The sequence below is a fragment of the Palaemon carinicauda genome, chromosome 20 (genome assembly GCF_036898095.1).
Source record: "Palaemon carinicauda isolate YSFRI2023 chromosome 20, ASM3689809v2, whole genome shotgun sequence".
Taxonomy (NCBI): Eukaryota; Metazoa; Arthropoda; class Malacostraca; order Decapoda; family Palaemonidae; genus Palaemon; species Palaemon carinicauda.
The window spans coordinates 24,578,879-24,605,737 of record NC_090744.1 but is presented as its reverse complement, the minus strand read 5'-3'; the positions used below and the strand labels follow the sequence as shown (position 1 = coordinate 24,605,737).

The 26,859-nt window shown below is 40.5% G+C and overlaps 1 protein-coding gene across 1 annotated transcript; it reads right to left on the bottom strand.

Moving 5' to 3' along the window:
- LOC137659694 (uncharacterized) lies at positions 1 to 23,929 on the bottom strand. Its single transcript, XM_068394516.1, has 7 exons — positions 23,794 to 23,929; positions 10,165 to 10,207; positions 9,943 to 10,046; positions 2,622 to 2,738; positions 2,206 to 2,254; positions 776 to 953; positions 1 to 104 (listed from the first exon to the last, which is right to left on the bottom strand). Exons 1-7 carry the CDS (start codon positions 23,814 to 23,816, stop codon positions 1 to 3), a joined length of 618 nt encoding a protein of 205 aa, XP_068250617.1. The 5' UTR covers positions 23,817 to 23,929.
- Positions 23,930 to 26,859: the final 2,930 nt, after the last annotated feature.

The window sequence follows — 26,859 nt, the reverse complement described above, 5'->3', positions numbered from 1 at the left end:
CTAGAAGTCATCAACAGCTTTGGCAATGGCAGGATCAATACAAGGGAAAGGGCAGGGACCTTCACCTCTGCTGGAGGAATGTGAAAAGTCCAGCTCTCCCAAAACTTAGGAAATGAAGTAATATTGCAAATCAAAACAAAACAAAACAATAAACTCTCTTTAAGGAATTGATGAATCCCATATGCCTAAATAGGATGCCAACACTTCAACTGTTCTTTCGCCATATGGGAAGCAGAAGGCGTAAATCTGAGCACCAGAGAGTGAAAAGAGAGAACTTGAGGACTTTTTCCTGCTGTACTCTAACCATAGCAAACTCGGCCAGGCCTATTCATCACAGAGGGATGATTGCGAAGTCATGTTCCCTGCAAAGAGGGCATAGACAATGGGAGTCCATCTTCTGCAGGGCTATAAATCTGCCACAATTGCAATCAGGTTTACCAGGGCAAGACTGCATGCAGCCTACATGTGACACATGCGGAACAATTACACAGAAACTCTCTGAAAAAGAAATATTAATAACAATCAAGCTCTGTTAAGTGCAAAGAGCATGCTTCTCTGTGGATGGAATCAAAGGGGCTACTAAATGTGCTGACAGGGGAGGGACAGGCTTCCTTGCCACCTAGTGACAAGGAAGCCAAGTTCCAGCTACGCTGAAATCCTACTCATATTAAAGGACAAGGGTTTGTATACATGTAGGCACAAAAATCTTTTTAAACTGTATCAGCAATGCATCTAATGAATTATGGAAATACATCAAGAAAAGTACAGTACTCACAATCAGATGATTTCATATTCAAAAAACTTGTCAAGAAACTGTCATTTGTAGGAACGACTTCCTCTGGCTCATCAAAAGGATCCCAGACAGTCCCTGAAGCACATTTACTTGAATCCCAGTCCAGGATATCTCTTACGAAACCTAATGATTCTTCAGCACTGGAATCCAAAGTTTCCTTCTGGAAAAGTAAAAAAAGGCCTTAACAACGAAACCAAATGGGAATATGAAATGAGTCTAACACTGCAACTTTTAATATCAAGAACAATAAATCCTTTCTTAAATAATGATGAATCCAGTCATAAAAAATGTTTAAATAGGACGCTAAAGTTTATCATCAAGGGATGATCAAGTCTGGAGTGCTCTATTTCTAAGTTACTAAGGAGTAGTACATTCTTGGGTTATAAAACTGAAGTTGGAAAAAGGTCACATCGTAATGAATCTCCAATAACTAATCATGGCTTGGTGAATCCGTATTCAAAGAGCTGACACAAAATGTGAGAGCTACCACAAAAAAGTTAACAATCTCCAGCAGAGATGCCTTAGACTAGTGGTTCCCAACCAGTGTATTTCTGAGGGTCTTACAAAATATATCTTAATCCACAGCTATTTCCATTTCTATTTCTATTAATGTAACATACCTCTGCAAACAAGGGTTTTCAATTCTTGTTATGCTTAAGGCTAAAGCAAGAAACTGACTGGATCCCCAGCATGACTTGCAGTGTGTTAATATAAAGCCCAGATTTGAAGACCTACACAAAATGAAGTAGATTCAAGGCAGCCACTGAGAAAACTTTTTGAGTTTTTGTCATTTTTTTTCTTCAATATGGTTACTGCTAATTCCAAAAGTATATTATTTAGATCTTACACCAGCTAATTCTTTGCGTAATTCATTGCCTTAATTTTGTGAATCAAGTTAAATTCATCAGCAAAGTTTTAAAATGTTAATGCTAACCGCAGAAGAAAAACTTACTCTTTGTGTGACAGAATATGCATATAAAGTTTTCTTTCTTTTTCTTTTCAGTCCCGTTCAAAATGCATTGAAATTAATTTTGCCTCTAAATATAAATTGAAATATAGTAATGAAAGCTCATAAACATTTTGCAAGTCCTTAGAGCTGTAACATGAAATGGTCGTATTTATTATTATAATTAGGGTCCCTACTCCAGGTTAAGACTGTATTTAGGGTTGTAACCAAAAGAGGTTAGGAAACACTGCCTTGGACCGTTATGGTGAGAGAATTTGGAATGCATTACGTGATTTGACTTTCTCCAACAGGCAAAAACTCAATACTAAAATGCTAGTTGGCCATTTTTATGAACATACTAAAAGAAAAAAAAAAAAGGAAAAAAAAAAAAAAAAAAAAACACCAAAACTAAAATAGTAATAAAGGCCAAGAACTGCTCCTTGCTACTTTCCTTTGTATACTTTACCTTATCTGACCCTGTTGCTGGCTTATCATTAGGTGTAATTATGATAGATCTGAAAAAAATAAAAGACTTAAAAAAAACATGCGATATATATAAGAAAATATCATATGTCCAACAACAATTAGTGACAGGTTATAAATACCAATATTAAATAACCTAAATTTTATTCAAGAAGCAGCTTTTAGATCGCATGGGTCTGGAAACTTTTAACACAGGGCTCTAGCCTTTGGAAATAAATCAATCCTAAATGTATCACAGAACTGAAATGCTAAAAGTTCCAAGAGGCATCTAAACTTATTTTCTGAATCATCTTATTAAGAGAGTCAGTATTTCACAGCAACCTACACACAATGTTCTTTACACCTCAAGCACTACTACGAGACAATACTCATCATACAATGAAGTCTTCGTTTCAGTACCTGTTAGATCTTTCACCCATGCAAGTTATATCCATCGAGTTGGAAGAGTCGCACGATGCAGTAGCTTCATAAGTACTGTTCCACTCTGTGCCACTCCCTGCTACGGCCAGAAATTCCCTGATGAAGAAGAATGTTTTCATGTGAATTTAAAACATCAGGTAAACATAAAAGATCCAGATAGATCCATATTTGTGGCTTTTTTTTTTACTTCTTTACCTTGGTTATCTCCCAATGCAATTATTATTAACATAATGAGAATTTAATAAATTATATCTAGAGTTTAATAAAATGTTATTTTCCTTAGTAAAATAAATTTTTGAATATACTTACCCGATGATCATATAGCTGCAACTCTGTTGCTCGACAGAAAAAACCTACGGGCGGAATACGCCATTGATCGCTATACAGGTGGGGGTGTACATCAACAGCGCCATCTGTCAAAGGTACTCAAGTACTCGATGTCAACAAAGAACCAATTTTCTCCTCTGTCCACTGGGTCTCTATTGGGGAGGAAGGGTGGGCCCTTTAATTTATGATCATCGGGTAAGTATATTCAAAAATTTATTTTACTAAGGAAAATAACATTTTTCAATATTAAACTTACCCGATGATCATATAGCTGATTCACACCCAGGGGGGTGGGTAGAGACCAGCATTACATGTTGACATTATTATGAGCTAAGTATTCCGTATTTCATTTTAGCAGTTATTCAAAATAACAAGCATAAAATAAATAAGTACCTGGTAAGGAAGACGACTTGAACAATTACTCTGCCTTTTTAAGTACGTCTTCCTTACTGAGCCTCGCGATCCTCATAGGATGCTGAGCGACTCCTAGGAGCTGAAGTATGAAGGGTTGCAACCCATACTAAAGGTCCTCATCAAAACCTCTAATCTAGGCGCTTCTCAAGAAATTATTTTGACCACCCGCCAAATCAAGTAGGATGCGAAAGGCTTCTTAGCCTTCCGGACAACCCAAAAATATTTCAAGAGTAAGATTAAAAAGGTTCTGGAATTAGGGAATTGTAGTGGTGGAGCCCTCACCACTACTGCACTCGTTGCTACGAATGGTCCCAGAGTGTAGCAGTTCTCGTAAAGAGACTGGACATTCTTAAGATAAAAGACGCGAACACTGATTTGCTTTTCCAATAGGTTGCGTCGAATATACTTTGCAGAGATCTATATTGTTCAAAGGCCACGGAAGTTGTGACAGCTCTAACTTCGTGTGTCCTTACCTTCAGCCAAGCTTGGTCTTCCTCATTCAGAAGGGAATGAGCTTCTCGTATTAACAGTCTGATAACATAGGATAAAGAATTCTCTGACATAGGCAAAGATGGATTCTTAACTGAACACCATAAAGCTTCAGACGGGCCTCGTAAAGGTTTTTAAAATAGAACTTAAGAGCTCTTACAGGACATAATACTCTTTCTAGTTCATTTCCAACCATACGATAAGTTTGGAATATCGAACGATATTGGTCAAGGCCGAGAAGGCAGCTCGTGTTTGGCTAGAAAACCAAGTTGTAGAACATGTAGCCGTTTCGGATGAGAATCCGATGTTCCTGCTGAAGGCATGAATCTCACTGACTCTTTTAGCTGTGGTTAAGCATATCAGGAAAAGAGTCTTAAAGGTGAGATTTTTCAGGGAGGCTGATTGAAGTGGTTCGAACCTGTCTGACATAAGGAATCTTAGAACCACGTCTAAATTCCAACCAGGAGTAACCAAACGACGCTCCTTCGTGGTCTCAAAAGACTTAAGGAGGTCCTGTAGATCTTTATTGTTGGAAAGATCTAAGCCTCTGTGACGGAAGACTGATGCCAACATGCTTCTGTAACCCTTGATAGTGGGAGCTGAAAGAGATTGTTCTTTCCTCAGATATAAGAGGAAGTCAGCTATTTGAGTTACAGAGGTACTGGTCGAGGATACGGATACTGACTTGCACCAGTTTCGGAAGATTTCCCACTTCGATTGGTAGACTCTAAGGGTGGATGTTCTCCTTGCTCTAGCAATCGCTCTGGTTGCCTCCTTCGAAAAATCTCTAGTTCTCGAGAGTCTTTCGATATTCTGAAGGCAGTCAGACGAAGAGCGTGGAGGCCTTGGAGTACCTTCTTTACGCGTGGCAGACGTAGCAGGTCCACCCTTAGGGGAAGTGTTCTGGGAATGTCTACTAGCCATCGAAGTACCTCGGTGAGTTATTCTCTCGCGGGCCAGAGGGAAGCAACTAGCGTCAACTTTGTCCCTTCGTGAGAGGCGAACTTCTGCAGTACCTTGTTGACAATCTAGAACGGAGGGAATGCATATAGATCTAGATGTGACCAATCTAGTAGAAAGGCATCTATATGAACTACTGCTGGGTCCGGGATAGGTGAGCAAAGTATTGGGAGCCTCTAGGTCATCGAGGTTGGGAAGAGATCTATGGTTGGCTGGCCCCAGGTGGCCCAAAGTCTCTTGCATACATCCTTGTGGAGGGTCCAATATGTTGGAATTATTTGTCCCTTCCTACTGAGACAATCTGCTATGACATTCAAGTTGCCTTGGATGAACCTCGTTACTAGTGAAAAGTCTAGACCTGTTGAACAGGAGAGGAGGTCTCTTGCAAACTCGTACCATGTCAGAGAGTAGGTCCCTCCTTGCTTGGAGAAGTACGTCAAAGCAGGGTGTTGACCGTGTTCACCTCCACCACTTTGCCTTGAAGGAGAGACCTGAAGCTTTTCCAGGTCAGACGTACTGCCAGAAGCTTCTTGCAGTTGAAATGCATTGTCCTTTGACTCGAGTTCCATAATCCCGAGCATTCCCTACCGCCTAATGTCGCACCCCAGCCTACATCCGATGCGTCTAAGAAGAGAACGTGGTTGGGAGTCTGAACAGTCAGGGGAAGACCCTTTCAAAGGTTGATAAAGTCCTTTCACCAAGTCAGACCAGACTTTATCTTTCCGGAAACCGGGATCGAGACCGCTTCTAGCATCTAGTCCTTTTCCAGTGAAAAGCTAGATGATACAGAAGAGGACGGAGGTGTAGTTTTCCAAGTGACACAAATTGAACCACGGATGACAGTGTCCTAACCAGACTCATCCACAGCCTGACAGGGCAGTGTTCCTTCTTCAGCATCTTCTGGATGGATAGCAGGGCTGGGGGTTGATCGTCTTGTTCAGCAATGTCCTCATCAGAGGGTTCCTCATCCGAAACTGATGAGGAAACGGCAACGGAGTGGGCAACGTCTGACTCGCTGAATCCGGTCGCACTGGTGGATGCGTGACGGAGCCGGACACAAGATCATGGTACAGCTGCACAGTCTGTGAACTGTCAACCATGGGGACGCGAGGAAGTACAGCGTCAACCCGAAACTGTGTAGACTGTCTGGGTTGTGCAGTCAACCCCCTACAGGGTTGCTGAGGTTGCCGCACTGCGTCACAACAAGTCATCTCTGCTGGTTGTTGAACGTCTTCCTAGTGACACACTGAACGTCCACAACCACCTCCGAGAGTCGCTTAACGTCAACGTGCGACTGGCAACCCACACTGGGTCGCACCGGTGGAGGAACCATCTCAACTGGCGGACGTGAGTAGGATACCTCAGCGTCAACAGGGCGTACAACCAACCGGAAGGAAGGTTGTTGGCTAGAAGGTTCTTCTCCGTAAAAAATCCTCTAACAAGGACACAAGCTTGGACTGCATGTCTTGCAACAAAGCCCATTAGGGTCTATGGGAGCAGGTGTGGCAACAGACGGGGTTAGCGACTGAAGCGGAACCATTTACCATCCCTGGAAGCCTTGTTATGCTTTAATTAAAGTCTATAGGAGGTTAAGCAGCTTAAGGCTCCTCTCCAAATGACAGAGTCCTCAAAGGAATATCAGAAGGAGGGAGAACAGCACTTTCTCATCTACAGGAACCATGTCCGAGAAAAGCTAGGTTATCTCAGTGAGGGTCTCACTGGTGCAAAAGCAGCAGACCAGAAGGCAACGTTATGTAACTGCTTGACAGTCTGTGAACTGTCAAAAACTGAACTGTCAACCACAACAGGTGCGTGAGGACATACAGCACTGGTGCATTAGTAGCAGACCAGAAGGCAACGTCATGTAACTGCTTGACAGTCTGTGAGCTGGCAACAACCAAAGCTGTGTGGGGAAGCCTCAACTCCTGACTGACTAGTCTGCTGCGGGTGAGTGGCGGTAACCACAGTTGGTTGCGGAGGCTGACACACCGTGTCAAAACACGGCAGCTTGTGGTAGCTCACGCACGGCAACGGAGTGCTCCGTGTGTCTGTGGGAGTCAGCATGCGTCTGGCAGGGTCGACTGCGCATGGGTGGAGGAGCTCTCACAACAAGAGTGTGGGAGCAGGCAGCCATGCTGGGTGCACAACCGTGGCCGGTTGTAGGCAAACGGGTGCATCGTCAACCTTCTCCGCAGTCGGAGTGTGGGAGCAGACAACAACCAAAGCGGAGTGGTGGTGCGTGGTGGGGACTGCCGTGGGTTGCGGAAACTAACGCATCGCGTCAAAACACGGCAGCTTGACTCCACATTCCCACTGCTGGTGCGGTAGCTCACGCATGTTAACGGAGGGAGCCGCACGTCGGCTAACGTTAACATGCGTCTGGCAGGGTCGATTGCGCATCGGAGGTGGAGCTCTCCGCAGCCGGAGTATGGGAGCAGGCAGCCTCAGCGTGAGCTGGGCGCACAACTAGGCTAACGAGAGCAATGTAAACCTTCTCCGCACGAAACTCCTGCATAACCGCAGCTAACTGAGTCTGCATAGACTGCAGTAAAGACCACTTAGGGTCTACAAAAAACGGCAACAAACGGAGCTACTGTCCGTTGTGGCTGAGGGTCTAAAACAGCTGGTGCGGCAACAGACGGAGTTACTGCCTGTTGCGGTACCACCTTGCCTCTCTTGGGAGGTGTGCAGTCGTCGGATGACTGCAGCGAGTCCGAACTGACCCAGTGGCTACACCTAGGCCGTTGGACTTGCGCGGAAGGGACCGACTTGCACTTAAAAGCTGCAAGATTTGGTCCATGGTTTCTACGAGAAACCTCTTCCGCAGACGAGGAATAAATGGGCTCTCTCGTCTTTGTGTGGGTGGGGCGATCTCACGTCGGCAACGTGTGTAGATACGCCCGAAACCATGGAGGGAAAAACGTCTGTGCGTCGATCAAGGCCTGTGGAACCCATAAGTCGTTCGACATTACTTCTCCCCTGGGCTTGGGAGCTTGTAAGAGGTCCCGGACTAGGTGAACAACTGGCACGAACAGACGAACCCTCGGACGCAACACTGTAACACTTTGCGCATATCACTTTATCACTTTTGATTTTCTGTTTGCACTTATTTCACTGAAATCGAAACTTTAACTGATTTCTACCTGAAACACGCAATCCTATCCTTCATCAAAAGGTAGTAATTGCGAAAACAGTTTTACAATGCAACAGAAAAACATAAAAAAAGATAAAGAATTCAGTGGCTGAAAAAGAGACTAAACACTAGATCAAATAAATTACGTTTACCATCTCTCACCGCATAGAGCCTGGGAACAAGAATAAAACTCTAGAAACGTTTTACCTTCTTCCCCTATAGCGACTAGGGAGAAGAGTAAAAAACGAATTCAGTGGCTGGAAAAGAGACTAAACACTAGATCAAATGAACTACGTTTACAATCTCTCACCGCATAAAGCCTGGGAACAAGAATAAAACTCTAGAAACGTTTTACCTTCTTCCCCTACAGCGACTAGGGAGAAGAGTAAAAAACGAGAACAACGTTACCCGCTTGAACGAAACGTTTATTCTCCTCTCTCTCCCTCCGTCTCTATCTCTCTCTCTCTTCTCTCTTGACTTAGCACCTGAGAGAAGAGCCCAATTATATATCGTTAAAACATGTTATTTGCTAAAGGAAAAAACTGAAAGGTTTCCCAAAAAAAAAGTTCCTTTATTAGAATTTAAACCATTTAAGCTAAGAAAGAATGAACGAAACGCTAGAAACGGTTTACTCTTACTGCAACGTGAAACCGTGATACACTCTCTCTCTATCGTAACGATAGAGCGCATGTTGAACATTCTGAACGTCAACAACTGCGGAGACTAAAAAACTAAACGTTAGTTCATCTTTGAAAACAGTACGAGACTATCAAAGAAATTCTTTCATAAAACATTAAAATTAAAAAAAGTATTAAATTCTTAAAAGGTTAAATACGATATGACGGGCTCAATGTTAATTAACTTCGGTTCCAAGTAAGGACCGCCTACTATTAGGAAAGGTCGCATATAAACAATCATAAAAATTAATTTTTATAAGTTTATAATAAATGGAAAGTTAATCGAAGAGGCCTATAAAGGCGGAGAGATATAAAATAAATAGATCTATAACTTGTTAAGCAAAATTACCAAAACCTAAACACACTTCCGTCTAAGGGAAGGGTCGGCCATTTAAAAGTGAAAGAGAGTCCATACTCTCTTCGTCACCATAATTAAATCTATCCAAAACGAGTTCAAGTTTTGAAATGAAGATAAAACCCCTGCATAGCGAAAGCTCAAAACTGGAATAGTGTACTTCACCAAATCGTTGTGAAAACAAATCCAGTTAGGGACGGCGTATTTAGTAGGTCCTGCCATTGGCACGACAGAGGAAAAATTGGTTCTTTGTTGACATCGAGTACTTGAGTACCTTTGACAGATGGCGCTGTTGATGTACACCCCCACCTGTATAGCGATCGCTGGCGTATTCCGCCCGTAGGTTTTTTCTGTCGAGCAACAGAGTTACAGCTATATGATCATCGGGTAAGTTTAATATTGAAAAACTGCAATTGGTATACTGTATATTTTGTAACGTACCCTGAGCATTTGATGGGAGAAACTCAACACCTGCTAAGTAATAACAACAAAAATGAGGTAAAAAGTACATTAAAAAGCCTTCAGTTTTTAAGAACTTGATGACATGCTGAGTGAAACTTATGAGGCAACCACATCAGAATCTTAGTGGCGATGGAAACTATACCAATGTATTTGAATGTTTCATGAAACAGATCAATCGCTGAAGTGAACATAACAGGAAATGTTACATGAGTATTTGTAACTAAACTAAAGTACTGTAGATGATTACATGTAAGTCTAGATAAAAGGCAATTAGTGTTAGAATGAATAATTTACAGTACTATCATTCACATGTAAACTATCTGGGGAATTTAGATTGCTAATAAAACATTCCAAAGGGATGATATATTATAATTATAAAGATAAATTAACAGTTGAAGTAATCATATGAATTTTTAATTTACAAATTGAAAATTAATATATGTACCAAATAAAAAACCTAAATCAAATAGAACAAAAACTTACTTGATTGTTTTGGTATCAGCAAATGACACCCTTTTCGACCTACGCTGTTGGTGTTTCTCGGTCATGTTTTCCAGTGGTTTACGACCTGGAGACTCTTTCAAAATCTGAGACAGAAATAAATACAGTATACAATACAATGTAGCGACACATCAAATCAGTGTTTTTCTTAATGACAGAGAATTTCACTTGCGCTTTCACAGCGCCAAAGACACTATAACTCACCGATGACCGCCGCTTACTCCTTCGGAAAATCTTTCCTTCGTGCCTGAAAAATACAAACACCGAGAGTAAAATCCAGATTGTAAACCCTGAAATTTTCTTTATCAACTTAATGATCTAGTTCTTCTTTATCAACTATAATTCATGACATATGCATTCAATTTATAAGTATATACCGGTGTATATATATAAATATATATATATATATATATATATATATATATATATATGTGTGTATATATATATATATATATATATATATATATATATATATATATATATATATATATATATATATATATATATATATATATATATATATATATATATATATATATATATATATATATATATATAAATATATATATATACTGATTACTGCCCAATTTCCATAACTCCCATATTATCTAAAGTTTTTGAACGTCTTCTGGCAAAACGTCTTAATAGGTTTGCTGAAGGTAATCATCTACTCCCTAGTTTGCAATTTGGTCTTCGTAAAGGCCTTGGAGCATGTGATGCCCTTCTTACAATCTCCAATGCTGTACAGAAATCCCTTGATTGTGGTCGGGAAGTTCGTATGATTGGCCTTGATTTTAGTGCTGCCTTTGACCGTGTTAATCATGAGGCCCTTGTTTTCAAACTGAAACAGTTGGGAGTGGGTGGGTCGTTTCTTAGCATTATTATTGATTTTTTAAGTAATAGATCTCAAAGAGTTGTTGTTGATGGGCACCATAGTGATTATAGGAATGTGATATCCGGTGTTCCACAGGGTAGTGTTCTTGGCCCATTACTTTTCATACTATATACACATGACATGTGGTTTGGCCTAGAAAACAAGCTTGTTGCATATGCAGATGATGCTACTCTCTTTGCATCAATTCCATCCCCTGAATGTAGATCTAGGGTTGGTGAATCCCTTAATAGAGATTTAGCTAGAATTAGTGCATGGTGCAAATTATGGGGTATGAAGTTGAATCCTAACAAAACTCAAAGTATGATTGTAAGTAGGTCAAGGACGGTGGCTCCTCAACATCCGGATCTCAGTATTGATAATGTTTCTTTAAATATGTATGACTCTTTCAAAATTTTAGGTGTGATTCTCGACAGTAAATTTACTTTTGAGAAACATATAAGGTCTGTGTCTTCTTCAATTTCACAAAAAATGATATTTTAATTATAAAATAAATTTTTGAATATACTTACCCGGTGAATATATAGCTGCAACTCTGTTGCTCGACAGACAAACTCTACGGAAAAAACTCGCCAGCGATCGCTACACAGGTTGCGGGTGTGCCCAACAGCGCCATCTGTCGACCAGATACCCAGCTCTTATGTAAACAAAGACTCAATTTTCTCCTCGTCCCACTGCGTCTCTATTGGGGAGGAAGGGAGGGTCATTTAATTTATATATTCACCGGGCAAGTATATTCAAAAATTTATTTTATAATTAAAATATCATTTTTAAATATTTAACTTAGCCGGTGAATATATAGCTGATTCACACCCAGGATGGTGGGTAGAGACCAGTAATATATGTTTACATTTTATGAGCTAAGAGTTTTTTATTTCATTTTAGAAGTTATCAAAATAACAAAAACAAAATAAATAGGTACCTAGTAAGGAAGTCGACTTGAACAATTACTCTGCCTTTTAAGTATGTCTTCCTTACGGAGCCTCGCGATCCTCTTAGGATGCTGATCGACCCCTAGGAGCTGAAGTATCAAGGGTTGCAACCCATACAACAGGACCTCATCAAACCCCTAATCTAGGCGCTCTCAAGAAATGACTTTGACCACCCGCCAAATCAACCAGGATGCGAAAGGCTTCTTAGCCTTCCGGACAACCCATAAAAAAAAACATTTCAAGAGACAGATTAAAAGGATAAGGAATTAGGGAATTGTAGTGGTTGAGCCCTCACCCACTACTGCACTCGCTGCTACGAATGGTCCCAGTGTGTAGCAGTTCTCGTAAAGAGACTGGACATCTTTCAAGTAAAATGACGCGAACACTGACTTGCTTCTCCAATAGGTTGCGTCCATTATACTTTGCAGAGATATATTTTGCTTAAAGGCCACGGAAGTTGTTACAGCTCTAACTTCGTGCGTCTTCACCTTAAGCAAAGTTCGGTCTTCCTCACTCAGATGTGAATGAGCTTCTCGTATTAACAATCTGATAAAGTCTGACCAAGCATTCTTTGACATAGGCAAGGATGGTTTCTTAACTGAACACCATAAAGCTTCAGATTGGCCTCGTAAAGGTTTAGTACGCTTTAAATAGAACTTAAGAGCTCTAACAGGGCATAAGACTCTTTCTAGTTCATTGCCTACGATCTCCGATAAACTGGGGATATCGAAAGATTTAGGCCAAGGCAGAGAAGGCAGCTCATTTTTGGCTAGAAAACCAAGTTGCAGCAAACAAGTGGCTTTTTCCGACGAAAATCCGATGTTCTTGCTGAAGGCATGAATCTCACTGACTCTTTTAGCCGAGGCTAAGCATACCAGGAAAAGAGTCTTAAGAGTGAGATCTTTCAGGGAGGCTGGTTGTAACGGCTCCAACCTATCTGACATGAGGAATCTTAGTACCACGTCTAAATTCCATCCAGGGGTAGCCAAACGACGCTCCTTGGTGGTCTCAAAAGACTTAAGGAGGTCTTGCAGATCTTTATGTTTGGAAAGATCTAAGCCTCTATGCCGGAAGACCGATGCCAACATGCTTCTGTAGCCCTTGATAGTGGGAGCTGAAAGGGATCGTCCTTTTCTCAGGTATAAGAGAAAATCAGCTATTTGAGCTACAGAGGTACTGGTCGAGGATACAGAAACTGACTTGTACCAGTCTCGGAAGACTTCCCACTTCGATTGGTAGACTCTAATGGAAGACGCTCTCCTTGCTCTAGCAATCACACTGGCTGCTTCCTTCGAAAAGCCTCTAGCTCTCGAGAGTCTTTCGATAGTCTGAAGGCAGTCAGACGAAGAGCGTGGAGGCTTTGGAGTACCTTCTTTACGTGTGGCTGACATAGAAGGTCTACCCTTAGAGGAAGACTTCTGGGAACGTCTACTAACCATCGAAGTATCTCGGTGAACCATTCTCTCGCGGGCCAGAGGGAAGCAACTAACGTCAACCTTGTCCCTTCGTGAGAGGCGAACTTCTGCAGTACCTTGTTGACAATCTTGAACGGTGGGAATGCGTAGAGATCCAGATGTGACCAATCTAGGAGGAAAGCATCTATATGTATTGCTGCTGGGTCCGGGACTGGAGAGCAATAGATTGGAAGCCTCTTGGTCAGCGAGGTTGCAAAGAGATCTATGGATGGTTTACCCCAAGTGGCCCAAAGTCTCTTGCACACATCCTTGTGGAGGGTCCATTCGGTTGGAATTACTCGCCCTTTCCGACTGAGACAATCTGCTATGACGTTCAAGTCGCCTTGGATGAACCTCGTTACTAGGGAGATGTCTTGACCTTTTGACCAGATGAGCAGGTCCCTTGCGATCTCGTACAACGTCAGTGAGTGGGTACCTCCTTGTTTGGAGATGTACGCCAAGGCCGTGGTGTTGTCCGAGTTAACTTCCACCACTTTGCCTCGAAGGAGAGACTTGAAGCTTTTCAAGGCCAGATGTACTGCCAACAGCTCCTTGCAGTTGATATGCATGCTCCTCTGACTCGAGTTCCATAGTCCTGAGCATTCCCGACCGTCTAGTGTCGCGCCCCAGCCCACGTCCGATGCGTCCGAGAAGAGAACGTGGTTGGGAGTCTGAACAGCCAGGGGAAGACCCTCTCTTAGGTTGATATTGTCCTTCCACCAAGTCAGACAAGACTTTATCTTTTCGGAAACCGGGATCGAGACTGCTTCTAGCGTCTTGTCCTTTTTCCAGTGAAAAGCTAGATGGTATTGAAGAGGACGGAGGTGTAGTCTTCCTAGTGACACAAATTGTTCCACGGATGACAGCGTCCCTACCAGACTCATCCACAGCCTGACTGAGCAGCGTTCCTTCTTCAGCATCTTCTGGATGGATAGCAGGGCTTGATCTATTCTGGGGGCTGATCGTCTTGTTGTTCAGCAACGTCCTCATCAGAGGGTTCCTCATCCGAAAACTGATGAGGAAACGGCAACGGAGTGGGCAACGTCTGGCTCGCTGAGTCCGGTCGCACTGGTGCATGCGTGACGGAGCCGGACGCAACATCATGGAACTGCTGCACAGTCTGTGAACTGTCAACAACCATGGGTGCGCGAGGAAGCACAGCGTCCACCCGAGACTGTCTAGACCGTCTGGGTTGTGCAGTCAACACCATACCGGGTTGCTGAGGTTGACGCACTGCGTCAAAACAAGTCACCTCTGCTGGTTGTTGAACGTCCTGAACGTCAACAACCACCTCCGAGCGTCGCTTAACGTCAACGTGCCGCTGGCAACCCACACTGGGTCGCATCGGTGGAGGAACCACCTCAACTGGCAGACGCGAGAAGGTTACCTCAGCGTCAACAGGGCGCACAACCGACCGGTTGGAAGGTTGTTAGCCAGAAGGTTCGGCAGCAACCTTCTCCGCATTAAAGTCCTCTATCAAGGACGCAAGCTTGGACTGCATGTCTTGCAGCAAAGCCCATTTAGGGTCTACGGGAGCAGGTGCGGCAACAGACGGGGTTAGCGACTGAGGCGGTACCGCTTTCCATCCCTGAAAGCCTTGTTTATGCATGACATAATTGTACAGCAAAACTTCAAAGGCTCGAAAACAGCTGTGAAGTTGACCTGTAAAAAACTTGGAGCGTCTCCTGGCCAGGCGCCAGGGAGAGTCTACGAGATTTGAGAAGTCTATCTGGGCAGAGGCATGAACTCCCAAGCCAAGAACTTCTCTCGTGTCATATCAGACTCTCGCTCTATACAGTAAGCCAGTTTAAAAGAAGGGAAAGCAAAGGCTGTATCCCCCAAACTCCTCCTGGTGATAAACCAGTCGCCTAGCCAACGTAAAGCTCTCTAGGAGAGCGAGAGAGCACTAGCTTAAAAACAACGGCTTCGAAGTAGCTAGGCCTAGTGTAAGCTCTGACGTTTAGGCGAACGAGGAGCAGCAGTTACAAAAAGATCCGGACAAAGATCCTTAAAAAAAAAAAATCATCATGATTTAATTAAAGTCCATAGAGGGATAAGCAGCTTTAGGCTCCTCTCCATCTGACAGAGTCCTCAAGGGAATATCAGTAGGAGGGGGAACAGCAACTTCCTCATCTACAGGAACCTTGTCCGATAAAAGCTGAGTCTCAAGCAAGGGAGAGACCTACCGTGGTGGCAATGCTTTACAAGCAGAGTCCACACTCACTGGTGCATTAGTAGCGGACCAGAACGCAACGTCATGTAACTGCTTGACAGTCTGTAAACTGTCAACAACTGAACTGTCAACCACAACAGGTGCGTGAGGACGCACAGCGTCCACTCGAGACTGCTTTGACTGCCTAGACTGAGCAGTCAAAACAACTCTAGAATGCGGAGGTTGACGCACAGCGTCAAAACAAGTCAACTCCGATTGTTAGCGAACGTCTTGAACGTCAACAGGAGCATCAGCAAGTGGCCTAACGTCCAAATGTGGCTGAAAATCCACACGAGACCGCATCGAGTGTGGTTCTAAACAACCTGACTGACGTGACTTAGCTACGCCAACGTCAACAGGAAGCACAAAGGAACGTTAGGTTGGCTGAAAGCCAGGATATCGATGAGATAAACGGCTAGACTCAACGGACTAATCGGCAGAATAGTCTTCCATAAGGGAGGCAAGCATATTCTGCATGTCTTGCCATACAACCCATTAAGGATCAACGGAAATGGTTGTGGTAAGAGACGAGGGTAACGTCTGTGACCGCAACACTTTGCAAACAAAAAAGACTCTCGGAGTCTGTGTTACGCTTTTGTTAGGCGGCGAGCAGTTATCCGATGACTGCATAGGGTCAGAGCTGTCCTAATGGCTGTAACCAGGACGCTGGACCTGTCCTGAAAGGACTGACTTTCGCTTAAGGGCTTCGAAACCTTGTGACAGGTTTCTTATGCGAAAAGCCTTCGGATGACGAGGAGAAAAAACGTCTCTCTCGTCTTATGGTAGGGGAGATCTTGGTAAGATACACCCGATACCATAGAGGGAAACGTCTGTTCGTTGATCAAGGCCTCTCGAACCCATAAGTCGTTCGACATTACTTCTCCCCTGTTTGGGAGCTTGCAAGAGGTCCCGGACTAGGTGAACGACAGGCACGAACAGACGAACCCTCGGACGCAACACTGTAACACTTTGCGCAATATCACTTTATCACTTCGATTTTCTGTTTTGCACTTATTTCACTGAAATCGAAACTTTTACTGATTTCTACCTGAAGCACGCAATTCTACCCTTATCAAAAGGTAGTAATTGCGAAATCAGTCGTATAATGCAAGCTCATTAATACCAGCAAAAAACAGAAAACATATTTTAAGATAAAAATTTCAGTGGCTGGGGAAGAGACTAAACACTAGTTCCTTCAAAACTACATTTTCAATCTCTAACCGCACATAGCCTGGGGACGAGAATAAAAACTAAAAACGTTTTATCCTTTCTCCCCGTACCGAGACTAGGGACGAGAGCAACTCGAGAACAACGTTACCCGCTTGAACGGAACGTTTTCTCTCCTCTCTCTCCCTCCGTCTCTATCTCTTTCTCTCTTGATTTCACACCTAAAAGAAGAGCCCAATTACATTTCGTCAAAAAAACATGTTATTTGACCAAAGGAAAAAACTGAAAGGTTTTTCAATTAAAAAGTTCCTTTAAAATAGAATTTAAAACATTTAAGCTTAGAAAGAATGAACAAAACGTCAGAATCGATTTACTCTTTCTGCAAAGTGAAACCGTGATACACTCTCTCTCTATCGTAACGATAGAGCGCATGTTGAACGTCCTGAACGTCAACAACTGCGTAGCATAAATAAACTAAACGTTAATTCATCTTTGAAAAAGGTACGAAGACTATTCAAAGAAATTCTTTCATAAAATATTTCATTTAAAAAGTTTTAAATCCTTAGCTCTTTAAAAGCTATTTACGATATAAAGGGCTCAACGTTGATTAACTTCGGTTTCCAAGTTAGGACCGCCTACTCTCAGGAAAGGTCGCATATAAACAAAACATTAAAATTTATTTTTTATGTTTATTATAAATGGAAAGTTAATCGAAGAGGAAAATCTATAATTAATTTATAACGTGATAAGATAATTACTAAAAGCCTAAACACACTTCCGTCTAAGGGAAGGGTCGGCCATTTAAAAGTGAAAGAAAGTCCATACTCTCTTTGTCACCAAAATTAAATCTATCCAAAACAAGTTCAAGATTTAAGATGAAGATAAAACACCTGCACTGCGAAAGCTCAAACCAGAATATAGTACTTCACCAAAGATGATGGGAAAAACTCCAGGTTTCAATAGCGAGTAAAGTACGTCTTGTCGACACGTCGACAGAGAGAAAATTGAGTCTTTGTTTACATAAGAGCTGGGTATCTGGTCGACAGATGGCGCTGTTGGGCACACCCGCAACCTGTGTAGCGATCGCTGGCGAGTTTTTTCCGTAGAGTTTGTCTGTCGAGCAACAGAGTTGCAGCTATATATTCACCGGCTAAGTTAAATATTTAAAAATAGGCTTATTGAGAAAGTCTTTCAAGATTTTCGGTGATTAATCTATTCTGAAGAAGTGTTTTAATTCTTTCATTCTACCTTGTTTTGAGTATTGTTCTCCTGTCTGGTCTTCAGCTGCTGATTCTCATCTTAATTTGTTGGACAGAAACTTACGGTCTATTAAATTTCTTATTCCTGATCTAGATATTAATCTCTGGCACTGTCGTTCAATTAGTTCATTATGCATGTTGCATAAGATTTTTCATAACTCTGACCATCCTTTACATTCAGATCTCCCTGGACAATTCTATCCTGTTCGTAATACTAGGCAGACAGTTAATTCTAATAGCCAGGCCTTCTCCATCACGAGGCTCAATACTACGCAGCACTCTAGAAGTTTTATTCCAGCTGTTACCAAGTTGTGGAATGATCTTCCTAATCGGGTGGTTGAATCAGTAGAACTTCAAAAGTTCAAAGTTGGAGCAAATGCTTTTTTGTTGACCAGGCGGACATGAGTCTTTTTATAGTTTATTTATGACATATTTGTTTTTGATGTTGTTAATAGTTTATATATGACATGTCTGTTTTGACGTTGTTACTTATTTTAGAATGATTTATTGTTAATTTGTTCTCTTCATTTATTTATTTCCTTGTTTCCTTTCCTCACTGGGCTATTTTTCCCAGTTGGAGCCCCTGGGCTTATAGCATCTTGCTTTTCCAACTAGGGTTGTAGCTTGGATAGTAATAATATATATATATATATATATATATATATATATATATATATATATATATATATATATATATATATATATATATATATATATATATATATATATATATATATAATCATCTCCTCCAACGCCTATTGACGCAAGAGGCCTCGGTTAGATTTCGCTTCTTGTCTCTATCTTGGGCTTTTAAACCAATACACTTTACACTGTTAACTACAATTGTAACGCATTGGTTCTTTACAATACCCAATCTTAGGGCCCAGCTCTAATGTTTTGCAGCACTAACTTTTCATCCAATTGCTTAGGTATCTTTACATTTAGCTGTCTAACTTTACCTCTCTATTTTTTTTTTTTTTCAATTCAAGAAAAAAAAAAAAACTTTAGGTGAAACCTATAAAAGTCTGGAAATGTAGCTCAAGTGATCGTGGCCCCATTGAACTATATATTGTTCATTATTGATTAATTCCATATTTTACATACCTGTACCTAATTCTTTTTCATAAGTCTATACACTTCTTTAATGCGATAACTTCCAGTGAGAATGTTAGTGACCATGATTTCAAAAAATATGTCAAATAATCACAATATCTATCCTGAAAATTACATTCATGACAGACATCTTCAAGCAGTTTTGGGGACTGTTTTGTTGACTTCATAAAGGAAAAATATTACCTTTGAGTTTAAATAAAAAAATAATCATAAAAGGAACAAAAGTTTCAGAAAGCACCTCCAAACCTGGTGCTAGCAGAGTGGTAGATACAATGTACAGTATGTGTTCATCATTACTTCAAAGATATATTTCATATTTCTGAATGAAATTACTATTACAGCACAGTATACTTCTCTACTAAATCACAGTATACAATATATAAAAATTCTTCTAATTTCTGTTATTAATATTATTGAATTATCATTATTACTAGCTAAGCTACAACACTAGTTGGAAAAGCATGATGCTTCAACAGGTTAAATAGCCCAGTGAGGAAAGGAAATAAACTACATGAAAAGCACCGAATAACGAATATAAAACATCTTAAGATCGGTAACGTTAAAATAGATCTGTTAAATATAAACTATGAAGAGAGACAGGCCAGTTAGAACTTCTGAAGTTCCACCGATTCAACTGCCAGATTAGGAAGATCATTTCACAACCTGGCCACAGCTGGATTAAAACTTTTAGAATACTGTGTAATATTAAGCCTTATGATGGAGATGGTATGACTGTTCAAATTAACTGCATACCTAATACCATGCACAGGATGGTAGTCTGGGAAGATCTGAATGCAAAGGATGGTCAAAATTATGAAAAATCTAATGCAACATCAATAAAGAACTAAATGAACGTCGGTACTAGAGATTAATATCAATACCAGAAATAAGAAATCTAATAAACCACAAGTTTTTGTCCAACAAATTAAGAGGAGATTCAGTACCTCAAGACCAGACAAGACTAAACTCTAAACAATGAGGCTCTGCAGGTAGAGGAATTGAGAGCTTCCGACGGGTGAGTGGGTGGAGCCACTCAGCCGTGCTCACCACCCGTTGTTAAATAACTTAGTTAAGGGATTTTGACGAAGGAAAAATCTATTTCTGGGAAGAGGCCTGTGACGGCCGGTGAAAAGGTCCTTCTTTACACTTTTCTAATATAAATCTTCCAAATATACTAGAGAAAGATAAAAGCATGGAATGCAGAGGTTACTACCCTCGCGCGATCACCTTGTGGGTGTCGTGTCTACAACAAGGGCGTGTGAAAACCACTATTCACAGGCTGTCTTCCATTTAGATAATCCCTTCATCAATGGGGAGGGCCGTGACAGGCCCTAGAGAACACAGTTGGACTACCCCACCGGCACCTACCACGCGCGCCCTCCAGGACATCCTTCTGTTTAGGACTTGCCTGCTAAGTCGATAAGTGTTTTGTTCAGTGTTTTTCGCAAGTGATTGTTGTTAATTCAACATGACTGACGTTGCTACTTCACCTTTACCAATGTTAAGTACCATAGTTTGTTTTATGTCAAGGGATGAAAGGTTTGTATATGCGCAGGAATAAATTTCTACAATGTCCTTTTTAAGATTCTACTTTACTATAACAAAGTACTCTTCATAAAGCATGCTCCAAGGGTCTCCTTTCAGCATTTGTTGCAGCTCCCCCATTACTTTCATAAATGGCAAAAAAACCAGGGATGATCCTTGAAGGACATCACCACATACTTCAAATTATGATAGACATGGGATGGTCTTCACTCTAGATCTTGTGGTATGGTACAGTTGAACAAGTAGTTCTTCTTTCTGGTACCCTCTGTCTTTGCAGTACTAATTTAACTATTTGTACTGGTATTCTAGATCTACAATTATGTGCAATATCTTTGCATAATATAAACGGTTTAGAATGGTCTCATTTTGATGATGGTCTTAGTTATTGACTTTTATGGCATGAAGCTAAAATTTCAGTATAATTATTTCTTTGCCTTTCCTTTAGCTAAACAGCCTCTCCAATACTTCTAAGCATGCAAAAGCACTCTTAGTTCTCAATTATTTTAATATTGTATTTCAGCTTTTTTCTCTATAATGTTATTGATATCATGTTTTGTTCCACTTTTCTGTTCTTTTCCCTACTTTACTGGTTTATCATATATGAAGCAAGCGTATTATGAAATGGTTTTCCATCCGTTTCTATGAAATTGCTAGTTACCTATAAGTTCTACGGGGTTCCCTACTTTACTATACTGTTCAAAATAAGTTGTGAATAGGAACCTGTGACATGGGCAGGTTTGGTCAGGAAGGACTTCTTCGCTGGTCCATACAAATAAAATGATTTATCAACATATTACCCAAGCTTTTGAACCAACAGATAGGTAACTAACAGAGGTGAGGGATAAAATTAACATGTTAAACAATGATTCTGCTAGTTATAAGGCTAATAAACTTGCAAAGTTATGTTATTTAAATATTCTTACTTTATGAGAGTTAGAAGAATTTTCTTTATATAAAGTGTGTGTTATTCTAGGTTATGAGATAAGTAAAAAAGTAATTTGTATAAAATCTTTGAAAATTAAGTACTGTACAGTATACTGTATTTGTTAATGTGGTCTTATTTAAATAAGTTTTTGTAAATACATGATAAACATATCATATACGCCAAGCTCTACCTACTACAGTTTTAAAGACTGGGTGAAAATTTAAAGACTATTCTCCCGTCTTTAAAAGTTTAAGCACCTCTAAGTTTGGGGGAGGTTTCCTTCGGCAGCCGGAGGATGGACGGTAACTTTTGTATCTCAAAGGTTTTTCTTCTTTTAACCAACTTATTAAACTTTTTCCCAGTGGACAACTCCAAGGATATGTGAACTATAATGTATAGTTTCAAACATTGGTCATTATTTGGTTTACAAATATTACTTGCTAAGCTACAACCCTAGTTGGAAAAGCAGGATGCTATAAGCCCAGGGGCTCCAACAGGGAAAATAGCGCAGTGAAGAAAGGAAATATGGACACAAGGAAAAATAAAGTAAATAGACACATAGATGGCTAATCCGCAGACAAAGTCAACTGTATAGCTAAAGTACGTAATACAGTACTGTACGTATATCTAAAGTCAACTTCATAGCTTACAAGGTGACTAACCATGAATTTTCAATGGAAATACTCTGTTTTAAAACATTACTTTAATTCAGTATTCCAATTCATGAAGTAATCATGAAGTAATGTTCTTGGTTCACTTTGTATACTTTTAATCTGATGCAGAGCTCTGTTCATTAGATAAATTTTGATTTCACATTGTTCATTTTTGATGTCTAAGTGCCACAGGCAAATTAGCCTTTTGGATATTTGAGCTTCACTTATATGGTGTGTGAACTTATCCTACAAATTTGTCCACTATTCTTTGTCTAAAGACCAACATAAAGTAAGGTATGACATGATATGTTTGGTTAAATATAGATGGTCATGAATGTAGTTTGACCAATATATTTTGATCAAATGCACAGAAAACAGAAATTTCAATCCAGATTCCTATTCCACAACAAAGTGCATATACTACTGTGCTTTATTTTAAATAAATTAAATATACCCTAGCCGAAGTACCCAAACCTAACCTAACTTAGGGGTATATGTATGACAGCCATGAAACATCGCTCCGTCATTTTCAATCCTATCGCTTAGAACACAGTAGTCTGAGGGGGTCGTAGGGAGCGTTAGCCATCAACCCTGTTAGGTAAATATGTAAGGACACAGCTTGTAAGTTGGGATGGAAGGGGAAGCTTGGGCTTGGTAGTATTCTACGCACAAGGGAGGTTTAGTCGTGATTATACAAAGGCTCCCTAACTTATAATGACAGGGCCTTACTTACCAAAGGGGATATACTGTACTCATGGCCAGTCTTTATTCATATGGCGTTTCAATACGTAATCCATCCTAGGCTATGTTCACTGCTTGAGGATAATGTTGACAAGAAATTACAGCTTTACAAATTTTTAGATAAATTTAATTCATCAATTATAGGCCTGGTAGAATAATTTCCCCAGGCTTCAAGATATACCAAGTAATATTTACTTGGGGTGTATGTATGATAGCAGCCACCTGTATGCATTATTATGTCTAACTTAAAATACAGCAGTGCAAGGGGGTCGCAGGGGGAATCAGCCGCCCCCCCCCCCCCCCCCCCCCCCAGGGTTAGGTAAGTAGGTAAGGCTACGGCTTGTAGGTTAGGTTGGGGGGGAAAAGTTTAGGTTAGTGTCTATTTTTAATCGACACGGAAGGAACTGGCCGCTGATATAAAAAGGCTCCATTTATTTCATACAAATGACTACGGAAACTACAAAACAGCAGAGAGAATAAGGACATGTTAGGTATGATTGAACTTACACCACAATGGGACAAGCCAACAAGCCTGGATGAAATGAAGGCTAAAGGTAAGGCTAATGATTGAAGTATTCACGACAGTATAGCCAATATATGGAGAGCAAATGTCTGAAACCCTTCCATCTAATCAATCAGGGATTCAGGATTTCATCTTTACAAACTTCAGATTTCCGTAGATGTTCCAGCAAAGTAACGAAAGCAATTACTCCAGTGGCCTACTAATCCTGAAGTCTTGTTTGCCAATAGACCTAAAATGTCAATTAGGATCATCGAAAGTTGAAACTACCTAATGTGGTAGTCCTACAACTTAATAATTACGAAGACGAACTACTCATACGATAGCCTAGGCCTAGTCTAACATCAAACAGATGATATTTCGCCAACCTTAAGTACGTTCTATAAAATATAACATCAACTTGTTTATCAATGTACTTACATATTTTCTTTTTCGTCAGCCATGTTTATAAAATATTAAAACTTCATAAAATCAACTAAAAAACTACAAACGTGGAAAGTTTGTCAAGATTTGAACTCAAATTCTAGTTGAGGTGACGTCATATAATAACAGAGCGTTTGATTGGTCAGCAGGTGATAGTGAGTCTCGCTCTCTGGCTGCTGATTGGCTGTCTCGGTCAAAGGAAATGAATGAGCGTCCTTTGAATCATAGATATTATATGATTAGATTATTATTATTATTATTATTATTATTATTATTATTATTATTATTATTATTATTATTATTATTATTATTATTATTATTATTATTACTTGCTAAGCTACAATCCTAATTGAGAAAGCAGAATGCTATAAGCCCAGGGGCCCCAACAGGGAAAATAGCCCAGTTTGGAAAAGAAACAAGGAAAAGTAAAATATTTTAAGAACAGTAACATTAAAATGAATACTTCCTATAAAAACTATAAAAGCTTTAACAAAACAAGAGGAAGAGAAATCAGATAGAATAACGTGCCTGAGTGTACCCTCAAGCAAGACTCTCTAACCCAAGACAGTGGAAGACTATGGCACAGAGGCTATGGCACTAACCAAGACTAGAAAACAATGGTTTGATTTTGGAGTGTCCTTCTCCTAGAAGAGCTGCTTACCATAGCTAAATAGTCTCTTCTACCCTTACCAAGGGGAAAGTAACCACTAAACAAATACAGTGCAGTAGTTAACCCCTTGATCGAAGAAGAATTGTTTGGTAATCTCAGCGTTGTCAGATGTATGAGGACAGGGGAGAATCTGTAAAGAATAGGCCAGACTATTCGGCCTATGTGTAGACAAAGAGAAAGAACCGTAACCCGAGAGAAGGATCCGATGTAGTGCTGTCTGGTCAGTTAAAGGACCCCATAACTCTATGGTGGTAAATAACAATATTACGTTAACATAGATCTTAAACAAAGCAATAAGTTCAAGTGAAATGAATGAATCATAAATTGAGTCTGGGATAATAGTTTATTATAGATCAATGTAATTTTGGCCATAAGACTAGGGCAGCAGAGGTCACTCAATCAATGCAGTATACCACGCAATCTTTTAATACCTTGACTCTCCTTTTCGGTCGTGATATTCCAGCAATCCATCTTACCATCCTCATCGCGGTTCTCTTTTAAAAGTCCCTCCATAAGTGACTAAGTTTCTGCGCCACATAATAGTACGGGCCTGATAACTGTTATAAGCCCGGGAGCACACTAGCGACTCTGTGGCGCCACAAAGCCACATCATCGTGTGGCGGGGATGTGGTCTCCCATAGGTTTCCATTGTTTTCAAGTCTTGTCGCGCACACTAGCGACTGTGGCAAGTGACTGTAGCTCTCTGTCGTTCATCCCCGCCACAGGCGTGGCGTGGCTTTTAAAACAATGGAAATCTATGGGAGACCACATCCCCGCCACACGATGCTGTGGCTTTATGGCGCCACAGAGTCACTAGTGTGCTCCCGGCTTTAATCTTGATTTTGAGCCTTATTGACGTTATCTCCCTCATTTTTATCATGCTTCTTGCTTCTCTGCCTCACGGCTTTCCCAGTACCTCCCTCCTCTGTTATTACTGATTCTAAGTATTTTAAATAATTTTTTTCTGTTTTGCGCTTTCATCTTCAGCTTGAATGTTTACTTTTTCGTGACCTGTCCTCCTTTTCTACAAATCATTAGCTTTATCTTTCCAATCTTCTTCCCAACTGTGAAGGGGTCGGTCGGTCGGTTGCCTCTATATTTGCAATTTGTTCATTGGCCACTTTCCTCTTTATAAGGGTAGAAGGGGCTCTTTAGCTATGGAAAGCAGCTCTTCTAGAAGGACACTCCAAAATTAAACCATTATTCTCTAATCTTGAGTAGTGCCATAACCTTCCACTGTCTTGAGTTAGAGTTCTCTTGCTTGAGGGTACACTCGGGCACACTGTTCTATCTTATTTCTCTTCCTCTTGTTTTGTTAAAGTTTTTATAGTTTATAGTGATATTTATTTTGATATTGTTGCTCTTCTTCAAATATTTCATTTTTCCTTGCTCCCTTTCCTCACTGTGCTATTTTCCCTGTTGGAGCCCCTGGGCTGGGCTTATAGCATCCTGCTTTTCCCACTAGGGTTGTAGCTTAGCAAGTAATAATAATAATAATAATAATAATAATAATAATAATAATAATAATAATAATAATAATAATAATGTTCACCTCCAACTTACCTTTCTAAGGATCTTTACCATGGTTTAAAACCTTTCTTGTAATTCTTATTCTGCGTCTGTTATAATGAATAAATTATCCGCAAACACGTGTACCCATAACGCTTCATTGTTTCACAATTCAGAGAGAGAGAGAGAGAGAGAGAGAGAGAGAGAGAGAGAGAGAGAGAGAGAGAGAGAGAGATTTATGGTGGGCTCTATGGAAAGGGGAATTTTTCCATTAGGCCTATACTCAAATTCGAAACTCTTTGGTAAAAGATAAAAACACTACCAATCACTATTTGCAAATGCCCACCTATGCCGCTTGTCTTAATGTTGTTACTGTACTTGAAATATTTTCCTTTGTTTATTCTTCTCTAGTAGTTTATTTCCTTTCTTCACTGGGCTATTTTTCCCTGTTGGAGCTCCTGGGCTTATAGCATCTTGCTTTTCCAACTAGGGTTGTAGCTTAACTTCTAATAATAATGTGTATATGTAAAATGAAGGCGTCTGGGCACCAATTACAACTTTGCATATCCATGACAACATAGGATACATCAAAAGACATTCGCTCTTGCTTAGACAACCAGGTTAATGTTCGCATAGTACTATATTCAATTCTTTTAGTGGGGCAGATTTACACCGACTCGCAGGGGTGCCCTTTTAGCTCGGAAAGTTTCCTGATCACTGATTGGTTAGACAAGATAATTCTAACCAATCAGAGCAAAAAGGGCACCGCTGCGAGTCGGTGCAAATGCGCCACATTAAAAAAATTGAGGATAGTACTAATGCCACTGGCACTATTCATTTGCTGCTTTCCACACGAGCAAAGATTCTTGCTCCAAAAAGTGCCC

Excerpts from the sequence above, each read along its gene's own strand:
- LOC137659694 (XM_068394516.1), bottom strand. The coding sequence starts at position 23,816 with ATGGCTGACGAAAAAGAAAATAT. Across the intron at positions 10,208-23,793 it reads GCTGACGAAAAAGAAAATAT|GCACGAAGGAAAGATTTTCC; the intron begins GTAAGTACATTG and ends TGTATTTTTCAG. Across the intron at positions 2,255-2,621 it reads ATGGGTGAAAGATCTAACAG|ATCTATCATAATTACACCTA; the intron begins GTACTGAAACGA and ends TATTTTTTTCAG.